We start from the raw sequence: 11,762 nt of genomic DNA on the forward strand, positions 1-11,762 counted from the left end.
TAATAGTTTAAGCTTGCACCCCATTGCTATCCATTAGGCCAGGGGTCTCCAATCCTGGTCCTGGAGAGCCAGTGTCCCTCCTGATTTTTGTTCCAATTTTACACTAAATTAATTAATTTAACTAATTAAGCTTCTAATAAGCACTTAATTTGTTCAATTAAGTAATTTAGGGTACAGTTGGAACACAAACCAGGAAGGACAACAGCCCCCCAGGACCAGCATTGGAGACCCCTGCATTAGGCCAATGTCCCAACCCAGTCACAAGAGAAATAAGGTTTCCTTTAACCTCAAGTGGACTATTTTCCTCATGAGACATACAGTGCTAAATTCTTCATCACAATTAGTTGCATTTTTGGCTCAAACAAGACCTTGACTTCAATATGTATGCAGAATGAACAAACCCTCATCTATAATGAGAAACCCCTTAAGGCATGGAAAAATATACACTTAGAAAACATTGTGAGGTAGCTTGACACTTTAGTACTGGTCTGTGACTCATTAACACTATAAATCACTATAAAATACACTATAAATCCATCACCTATAAGTAAAAATAAAAGAAATTCACACTGAAAGGCAGTAAGAAACAAGATATTTGTGTTGCATTTGCATCCAAGTCAAGAAAAGAAAAAAAAAAAAAAAAAAAAAAAACACTGGTTGGCCATTTAACAAAGGCCATTTTATTTGAGACATCAGTTCAAAATCTGTCCATAAAATCTGGAGGAGTCTTTTCTTTTTGTTCTAAATGTCACCTTTAATACACCTAATTTAGTAATTCTATGAAAAAAAGAATTCTAAAGATTCAACAATTTTTTATTTATTTTTTTAATGTCAAGCTTCTCAGTGATGTACAAATTTTATACCAAAATATTATTATTTACTGCATGTTTTTAATGGACATTTAGGTCCATATTCCAAAAGCACTTTGCTAAATTAAACCCAATTAAAAATTGGCTGCAGAAGCCCGAGACTAAAGGGATGCTTTATCCACACCTATAATATTAGTTTAACTACATAAACAAAAAAAAAAAAAGTCAAATACTTGCTAAAACAGAAAAGAAAAACACTGTCCAGTCACCTGTTAGCAGTTCCAAGGCTACTGGTATTGGTGTTCACTATGATTACACAAGCTGGCAAAGGATACTGTCCCTTTAAATAAGATTTTATCTTGTTTCACAAGACCTGTCAAAGTTGCTTATAGCACGAGTGATGGAGAAGTGTTTTAAACAGTTCAGACAAAGTTGAAAGTAAAGCAGATGGCGTTGCAATTTTACAAAATTCAAAGCAGTACAGTTTGTCTGAAGATACCAGTGCAATAAATACTGTGTTACTGTTAAAGTGTTTAAAAGGAAAACATACTGAGAACAAAAAAAAAATAAAAAATTCAGAACACTAAAAGTAAAAGAAAAATAAAGAAAACTGCACCAGTCAGTAACATACTACTGATTCCTTCAAAAAAAAAAAAAAAAAAAAAAAACGCAGGTGTTGAATTTGGGTCAGCAAATCATTTTTGAAATAATGATAGTAAAGTATTTTGGTTGAGTAGAATTTTGGATTTAAGAAAAACTGGTGTGTGTTCAGCTAGGCGAGCGTTCACAGTGAACTGTGTTAGGCTAGTTGAACGGTTTACTGAACATTCCACAAACATTTAAAAATGGCGCTTAGACCAACTGGATTTATCTGCGCTAATGGCTTCATTAGTCATATTAGACTAATTCATTGATGATAGCGACCTTATTAGTGTTCACGTGGTTTCAATTTTTAACGTAACGTCACTTATAAAAGCATCCGCCTAATAAATATAGTAGCAATCTAAGAAATGAGCAAAGCGAGACAGGGATTCAGAGGTAACTCAATTTTTGTTTGCAAACACAGAACTGAACAACAGGCAACCGAGTGCTGTGCTGTATATGACTCTCCGGTTGCCATCAACTGCAGCCACGCTCTCTAATCCAGTTCTCTATTTCTCAGCACCGTTCCGTTTGTCTCTAATCGAGGTTACACGCCGAGAGGATGCCTTCCACTTTTCATTAAGAAAACCTGACTCCTCTTTTCTAGCACCCCTCCAAACCCTTATGCTCTCTTTTACTGTGTGACCCCCTATTTGGGAGAATAGTGCTGCCGTCCTAAAGCAGGATTGGCTCTCCAGTTCCGCCGCCTCTACAATGTTTTATATTGAGTAGTCTAATAAAACATGAGAAACTCTACGTGACTTCTGAAATAGTTTAATCATCGCATAATTTAATAGTGAAACCTACAACGCAATACATGACGGCTCAGCCGTAGTGGCGCTACACCTATTCTGCCATTTTCGGGCTAAGTATGTCTTTTTTTTTGTATTGTTATTCTTTTATTTGACTGGATTCTGAGAAATGTGGATTTCTCTCTTTCTTCTTGGATTTCTATGGCGGTTAACACTAACAGGTTAAAAAAAAAAAAAAACTTGACGGTGCAGCAACGGACAAGGTTGGTGACCTTAATAACGTTTATGAATTTAAAAATGAGAGGCACCACTAAAATAAGTGCTTTGCTTATTTTCATAAACATTCTTACATTCACCAACTTTATTTTTTGTTTGTTTTGCTAGTATCAGCCTACGTTGCAGTTTAATTAACAACTTTGAATTTACTGCAGTATACTATCTTGCAACTTTGTATGTATAAATCCCGTGGTTTAATAAATAACTGTTTTGTAACCATTTATAAACTCAAGTTTAAATTATGTAAATGGACCCTTATACAAATTACATATTAGAGCACTTTAGACTAATTCGTTAATATTTATCATCAGCAATATACATAGGACTAGATATTTGATCATTTTTAAACATGTTTTACCAATTTTATATATAAAAAAAACATGTTTTTAATTCACATTATCTTATAAACATAACATATAATATAATATATTCTTTCTGCTTCTTGCTTTGTCATACATTGACAAAACTTGTCCATCGCCAAGTCAAAGAAATGTTCTCCCACCCAGTAGCCATTTTTGTTTGCATTAAACTGCCTCTTTAGAGTGTTCGCCACCATTAGCGACGAACAGAACACAAACAAGTTTGTAAACGTTCGCCTAGTTGAACGCACCCCTGGCTTTTAATACATTCTAAACTGCGGTTTGTGGACTGCCCAGGTATAAATATTACCAATTTGCTTTAAACTAGTTTAGGGAACAATATAATTATATTCAGACCTATGCAGTTTGGGGGGATTCTGGAGCTCACCCGAATCCTCCTCAATTTGAAGAAAGATAAATAGTTTCCACATGTGTGTCTTCCAGAATCCAAGCTACATTACAGTATCCTGGGCGCATTAAACTGCAAGTAAAACACTAAGTATATCTATGTGTATGCTGATCAACTTTGTTAATCTCTTTGATGTTCACATTAGAATAACAAAAATATACAATCAGAAAAGAAATTCCATCCATATGCTTTTCCATATGCCAAACCAGCTACATTTTAACTTCTCACAGCATGAGGCTATAAAGCTTTACTGCCTAAAAATATTTTATTTTTCTATTTATTTATTTATTTATTTTGGGGGGGGGGGGATTGCTTACAATACAATTCAGTTTAAAAATACATATTTTCCTAACTCGTAGTTACAACCAACTGTGGAGAAACAGCGCACTGCACACTAGACTTACAAGAATAGCTGCTGTTCAATATGTTAAACAATAAGCTTATTTTTAATGAAATATAAATCTTCCTAAAATCCCCAGATTTTTTTTTTTTTTTCCTCCTCATATTAAGTAGCATGGAACACAAAATTAACATCATAACCAAATGAATAATTGTGGAGTGGTCACAAATTATACACAGTTAAAATATTACCATTAAAAACAAAGTCTCTCCTGCCAGTTAATTACCATATCAATGGCACATGCCACAACAGAAAAGCACTAGTTTATACGACTGATCATGGTAGATAAAACCCAAATAACAGAGAAATTACCAAATGCTTGACATTTGCTTAACATCCATTATTCTGACACTACTTCTGAATTTCAAAGCCTGAGAGCATGCTTAATCAACATTCATATTCCCCAATGAGCCACAGGCACCATATTGTGCCCCGCCTAAGCACTGATGAAAACTGCACATTAGCTATTTCCAAAATGTTCGGGGACTGCGAACTGGAGCACTGCTGCCTCTTACTTCTGCTCTTGCACTTTCCTTTTCAACACTTCCAAGACAAAAGCATCTGCCAATTTTTACTCAAGGGATGTATGCAAAATTAACAATACAGTTTTAAAAGACAGAGTAATCATTACAACCAAATCCATTCATAGGACAGGGAAAGGCCAAAGAGGCCTCTCAGAAGACAAAAACCTACAGGAATGTATCGCCACTGCACTGGGAGATATAAAACCCATAGGAGCAGACCATTTCCAATTCAAATGTCCGATAGTGCAACTGATGTCACAGCCTACAGGCCTAGATGCACCCATTCTGTTTTCATTGCAGCCAGCACAGACACTAGACAGGACATGACTGCTAAGCGGGAGGTGCAATATTTGCATGTTATTCAATTGTGAAAGGGTAAAAGTGACAGCACTGTGTCGAATTATTTTCCCTTTAGAACTCAAACTCCGTAGGAGAGGCATAGCTGACAGATGACTCCCCAACATCTGTGTTACGTGCACTTCACAGACGAGAAACCTCGGATCACTGTCATATGCAAAAACAAACAGATGACCGGCGTTTTGCTATATCAAGAGCTATGTGGATTTTAATACCCACTGCCCTGGACCAAGCAAAATTAAAAACACTGCCCCTCACTCCTCCCCTTTAAAAGATTGAAGTAACAGCTGACAGAGCCTTAGTTAAAACCTGATCTTTTGTTCAAAACTAATGTATTTCTATACGCCAGGAGGTCAAATAATTTTATTCTTGCTATTCAATACTCTTTTTCCGGAATGATGCATTGCAGCTTTGACACTGTCAAAAAAGCACTCAATTCATATTGACATAAATTGGGGGGGGGGGGAATAAAATGCAACAAGAGAAATAAACAGCAGCAACAACTTTAACATATCCTTTAAATTGTACCACAACATTCCTAAAATGAGTTAACATTATCATTTTAGGTATGCAACCAGGACAAAAAAAAATAAGAACAAGAAGCTGGTGTTCAAACCAAGTTACATTTAGAAGATTCTAAAAGAAGTCATGCATGCAGTCCAGTCCAAGCTATTCAGTTCTACACCAAGAAAGAAATATTTTACAATGGTCTTCATTTGGATACTATATAGCCTGTCAGTTCCTCTTTTACTCAGGAATGTTTGAATTTGATATACTGAATGTGTACAAACCTATATGGATGGTACACGTTTGTAATTGCATTTGTCTGTCTGGGTAGGATTACAAGACAGATGAATCCATCTACAGTACATGGATTTTACTGTGTATGTTTTGAACAATGATTTAATAAAAATAAACCTTACCCCCGCTTCCACTCCCAGATTATCGTTTCCTCATGATTAATTTGTTTTAGTGTAAAAAATATATATTAAATAGATAAATGAGTAGAATACATTTGGTTCTAATAACTTTATACAAAAACATGTTTTTCAGCCTGATGTAGAAAATACATTATCTAGTATCAAAGTGCTATGTTTCTTAACTTCTTTTATCTTTGGGGCTCAGTGTATTCCTTATGTAACTGCCGGTTTTGACCCATGTGTGGTGCACGCTAGAAAAGGGTCAAATATAACTTCATAAATATGAAATTACACATATACATGTCTGTTGAAAATAATTGGACATGACCTGTGTAATATTACAGCTAGCAAGTCCAATGTAAGACTGCAGTGTACCTATTGTACTACATGGGAGTCACGTACACAAAGACTATTAGACAATTATGTAAATCCCTTTCATTCAGCTGTATTCTTTCCTTGCGGTTGTCGCAGGATAGATAGTAAAACACTTGAGGAAACTGTGGTTAGTGTTTTGAAACAGAATTTTATTTCATTAAATCTACTCAAGCAGATATTAAAGATGCATTTAATATAGTAGGAAATGGTCGGTGGGCACCACCAACTGTGACAGACCAGTTACTGATGAGCTACCGTCGTCCAGCCTTCTCAGCAGGATTCTGTGTCTAAGGCTGGTGAAGGACAGCGATAGCTTCCCTTGTGTGTAAGCTCTTTTCATCTCCAACATATTTACTAAATCGCAGGATCCTGAGCAGAAACTCAGTGCTTCAGCACATGCTAACAAATGATGGATGGCCTAGTCAATGCGTTATGTCTTGAAAGCGTGATTTCCTGCCATTCCAATCACTAAACCTCTAGAGTCCCCAGAGCTGATCGGACATGGAGAATATATTTAACAGGTTCTGAAACAGTACCAGCTTTTTCTAAAACTGGATTTGTTTAAATTTTATTTTAACAACCTAAAGATGAAAAAAACACTTCCAAAAGGTGTATGACAGAGAATAGAAAAATAAAATAAATCAGGTGCTTGCCAACATAAGGTACAAGACAGCTATTGTACATGTAGATGAAAATAAACAAACAAAAAATTGCCAGTACTCTACAAATAATCGCTGCCACAAGTCACTGAAGCTATTGAATAAAACATCTCAGAAAGCAAAAATAGTTACTACCAAAATATAATGCCACAAGTTAATGGTGATAATTCTACTATAGTAGCTTGTCCCCCAAAAAAATTGAAAAGTGCAATCAAATAAATGTTCTGCCATTAGCCAGCTTTTAACATTTTATTAAAACTTTTACTGGACGCACCATTTTCAAGCACCATTTTTGTGTTTCAACAGTGTCCACAAGTGTCATCACTTGCATGTTTTTCCAAATCAAGAAAAGTCTCATTGACCAAAAAAAAAAAAAAAAAAAAAAAAAAAAAAAAAAAAAAAAAAGCAACACGATATTTTAGGGCTATGTCCAAATGTTCGTCAGGCGGCATTCACGCACTTTTTTTTCCCCCCCTCTTAACAGAAATCATTTAACAATGTGTGAATACTATTAATCACACATTAAATGGTCACTCACATGAAAAATGCAATCTTTTGATTTGTATAATGCATATTACTAAAACAAAAGTTGTTGTATTAAAATCCACTACTAAACCATTATATATTGCAACTATATTACGCCACTGCCATGTGTGGAGCAGCGTATTATTGGGGGGGGGGGGGGGGGGGGGGGGGGTACCTGTAGCGGTTGTACTGCTTCAGTAAAATAGATACTGATTACATAGTGTACAAGACCATGTAAGTTAAGTTCTACAATAAAATATGTTTGAAAGACAAAATTTACACCAACATTAATAACTTTAATTTCGGAAATCAAGCACCATCCGCCCCTCTCCCTTCCAGCTCGTGTTAAGAGGCACAACTTTAATTTCTTTATTCACCATCATGACAGCAAAGCGTTGTACAGCATAAGTCGTATTGAAAAGAAATGTCTGAAAACCCTCTTGCCCAGAAGACCAAAAAAAAAAGTTTAATGCAAACTGTGCAAGCGACTGTTGATGTATCATCGAGGCACAACCAACCTCCAGGGTCACTTGACAAGCATAAGGGTTTTATTATTATTATTATTATTATTATTATTATTATTATTATTATTATTAATAGTAGTAAAATTGTGACTGTGGCTGATAACCTGCTTGGAACCGTGCCTGTTAAATAAAGCTTTGTTTTGCCTAATTACGGTGCAGTTCTTTTAATTGGCTGCAATAAGATGCTGCTGCAATGGAAGCTTAATGTATATATCGCAAGCAGCATCAATTACGAGTACAAACTGCATGTTAATGTTTTATTACATTTAGATGGATTGCCTCTAAAATAATAGGACCAGTAAATTATGCAAATTAGTACCATCAAAGGTTCAAACCTTCCTTTGGTAATGTGTTCCGAACCTTCAAATGTCAAAACGTACCCTTCGTTGCAGCCCTAATATTTATATTCACAGACAGGCTATTCTCACATTGGTAGTCACTTTGGTGAACAAAGCATTATGTAAAGGGTGGCATTGTACAATGGCTGGTGCAAACATGAAACAAAATGAAAAACCATATGGTCTGAATCAGTGATGAGGCCTGGGGTTAAAAGTTAAACAGTTATTTGTTCAACAATATTGGTAATGAAACATAAATAATACCAGAGACTAGAGCTGTGTACCCAATATAGAAAAGAATATAAAAATGTACAGTCTGGGTATAACAGAAACCTAAAAAGTCATGTGACCATAATATAAAAACCACATTGATTTGAGGTCAAGGGAACTAACACTTTTAAATGCAGTTTGGAACAAATCGTGTCTATGTTCCTTCCTGCATAATGCCCCACCACTGAAAATATGAAGTATGTATCTCAAATGCTGTGTGCGATATAAACAGTTTAAAAGAAGTTCCCTTAGGAACAGGCAATTCACTTTGTTGAAAAAGTGCCATTTATTTTATCCACATTGTCATAACCCCCTAACTTTTGAGTAGGGATTTGCAGATAAGGCCGCTACAGAACAGACACAATGGGACAAGCGAAAATGTGCAGCAGTGACAAAATTAACAGAACCTATACTTTTGACATATCTTTCACACTACAGGCGACACGACATGTGACTCGGGGGTGACACCAGGACGACGCAAAATAAACAGGATTGAATCCTATTTTTTTGCAACTAGGGAATTGAACAATCAGAGAACAGCTTCAACGCACGGTGTCCACCAAATGTGAAGCCGTATCCAAAATGACGGAGGTGAAAAAAAAATACTTGCATTGGAAAAATTTGCAGTGCTTTATGACAAAGATCATCGCAATTATAAAGAAACAGAGGTGAAAGATAATATACGGGAGTCCATTTCGAAGGAATTGGATAAGCCTGGTATGTATGATTTATTGCCATATATGCCGAAATACCATCAGAGATGACGCTCATAATTTCCAAATCATGTGACAAATACGTACCAGTCTTGATCGTGGTTTTGTCAACAGCTATTTTTAATAGTTTTACAGATCTGGCAGTTTTGAAATCTGCAGCATCTCATCTGTGGCGCTTCAGCTGTTTACGGTCATGTCACTGCAAAAGTATCTTGTCACCTGATGAAAAAACGTATCGGTGTGTAGCAGTCTTCACTTGGGTTTTCTGAATAATTCCCATTAAGATGTTATTTTTATTTATTTATTGTTTTAATTTTATTTCCTGATTTTCATTTTGCTTGTTTTCTTAGAAATATGTCATCTCTGCAGTGAATTGTGGGTCTGTAGTCCTGGGCAGGATGTAGTTAACCTTTTGATTAAACTAGACAAAAACATACATTTCCCTAAAGACAAGACAAAATACATTTCTTTAAAGACAAGGCTAAGGAAAGGTTATCTGTACTTGACAAACAAGTAACATTTGCTACTATAGTTTCACAACATTGGTACAGCAGTAAAAACATCAGTGCCCCGCAAGAAACGAAACATTGGCCTCCAATCGGCTTTTAAATCATTTTATGCATAAGTAAATTGCCATTGAATTTACTCAACTGTATAGCTGAGGGAAAGGCTGCTTTTCTTGTTAGATTAACACATTAATGAATAGGCTTATTATGTTTAATTTAACACCTGTCAACAACAACAACAAAAAAACATGTTAAAAGAGAATTACTCAGAAAGTCTGAGTTCATACCTAGCCCTACTTTGGAGTACATAAAATACTACAATCAAACACTGATTCTCTGCCATGTATTAGAAAAATAATACTGGCTATGTTCATATGATTATGGTTGAGTTTATCTGAGAGAGAACAAAGGTGACACAAAAAAGTGATACATTGATGTTTGGTATTTTAATTATTGATATGTTAAAGCACTGGCCAAATCCTCTGGCTAGAAACTACTTTTTACTGAAACCGACTGACTGACATTGTCCAACCCTTACAATTACCGTAGAAAAGTATATAATGTCCATGTTGTGTCATATATAATTAAACATTCTCATATTGTAGACTAATAACCAGTAGGGTATTTTTTTTTTTTTTTTTTTTATTAATTTATATTTTTTTTCTGAAGACTTTACTTACAGCAGTACACATTGCTTAAAACACGACCAAGGCCAAAAACAGAAATGTTATAACAGACTTACAACATGCAAACTATATTAAAAAATGATAACCATTAATATTCTTATTGACAGACAATACTGTCATTTCTTACATTCTCGTAGGTGTAAGGCAACAACCTCTATTAGCACCGCGAGGGAGGAAGAATGCATCGTTTACAATTTTACACTACTGCTGAGAAAATGGTCCCTATACGCAGTGGTTTAAATAGTGTAAGATTCTTACTTGCAGAAACAACAGAACTACAGATTGGTTTATAGTGGTGTAAATAAGAAGGGGATTACAGGAATCACATTTTTACAGGAGTGGTGTAAATAGCTTCCAGACGCTCTGCGATAATGGAACCATTTGCACAAAATGCATGACTTATTGAGTACCTCCAAAATTACTGGCATTGGTAACACACACACTTACCTGGAAAACTTTTCTTTTAGCATCTTCATGCACTGCCTGGTAGGTCTGAGGTGTTCCATATATTTAGTCAGTTCTTGATATTCTGCTCGAACCAGTTTCATTTTCCCTTATATATAAAAATGAGTAAACACGTAATTATACAAATATAAAAATATTTTAAAGTCCATATTTCAGGTGCATATTAGCGTTAATATTTCGTCACAAGCGTCTGAGTAGTACTATACTGATGTGAATGTATCTTGCTCTTGTTTATGCTCTAGCTCTAGTAGGTAAATAAACGTCAAATCAAATGTTATTTCGCTGATAATCCTCGCTTTTTATAAATGCACCCCCTTATCAAAAAAACAGAATTTTACAGACAAGCACAGTCATCCCAAAAGAGCTAGTTTAAATAACAACACTGATCGTTCCTCTCTCCTCTCTTCCCTCTTCCTGTTTACATTACATGGGCCTGCACGCCAGCAATTCAATAACACATTACCTTTTAACGCGATACAGTCACAACAAAGACGTTTCTTTAAAACGTTCTGCTTGCAGTTAATTCAAATATTAATTTGGAATTGTACATGTCCCAGGAATTTATTTGGCACGGTTAACCCTAAATAACTTCCTTGCAGTTTCCCGCGGACAAGTTGAATCAGGGATGGCATATGAAGAGTAACAGCGAAGCTGATTTGACAGAAACAGAGAACGTTAGTATTGTGAAAGACGATTGGAACAGAGGAGGCTCGAGCCGGTGGAAAACAAATCTGCATTCACAGTGTAAAGAGTAGCATGCCAGCATTCTGCATTGTTTACATTGTGCAGTTTAAATGTGCGAATTGATTAGGAATATGCTTGAAACTGTGTTCTTATTTTAGTTATGTTCTGCTATTATTATATTGTTAATAGTGAATATTTGTACTGATACTACAGGCGTATGCATTCATTCACAATATTTATTTATTTATTTTCAATTATGAAACATCGAAGGCTACAGATGTCTAGAATGTTCTTTTATTTTTTTTTTTTTTTTTAAATGTATAGGCTAATAATGGATTGTGAACTTTTGTATATAGTGAGATGTTTGTAATTTGTGTTTTTCCTCCATTATTTAATGAGAATTTAAAGCTAATAAATGCAGTTTGTTTAGAGTCCCCTTTACTACAGAATTACTAACGTCCAAAAAATGCCTTTTATAATGAAATCTGTGTATACAGTATCTATTTAGTTTAATTAACAGTTTTTGTTACACATCTAAGTCAGATGTCATTATTATTATTATTATTATT

At 35.2% G+C, this 11,762-nt stretch overlaps 1 protein-coding gene across 3 annotated transcripts in view; it reads right to left on the bottom strand.

The window, feature by feature from the left end:
- The window catches only part of LOC121329523 (CDAN1-interacting nuclease 1-like), an 86,138-nt gene extending 74,997 nt beyond the window's left edge, over positions 1-11,141 (bottom strand). For 2 of the 3 annotated variants that reach the window (XM_041275123.1, XM_041275121.1), the window contains exons 1-2: positions 10,973-11,141; positions 10,492-10,597 (exon numbers count right to left, since the gene is read on the bottom strand). In XM_041275123.1, coding sequence (XP_041131057.1) covers positions 10,492-10,592 — 101 coding nt within the window. In that variant the 5' untranslated portion in view covers positions 10,593-10,597; positions 10,973-11,141. Of the gene's footprint in view, positions 1-10,491; positions 10,949-10,972 lie in introns of those variants that run through there. The other variant, XM_041275122.1, reaches the window with a different exon arrangement.
- Positions 11,142-11,762: the final 621 nt, after the last annotated feature.

The sequence above is a fragment of the Polyodon spathula genome, chromosome 17, assembly GCF_017654505.1.
Source record: "Polyodon spathula isolate WHYD16114869_AA chromosome 17, ASM1765450v1, whole genome shotgun sequence".
NCBI lineage: Eukaryota > Metazoa > Chordata > Actinopteri > Acipenseriformes > Polyodontidae > Polyodon > Polyodon spathula.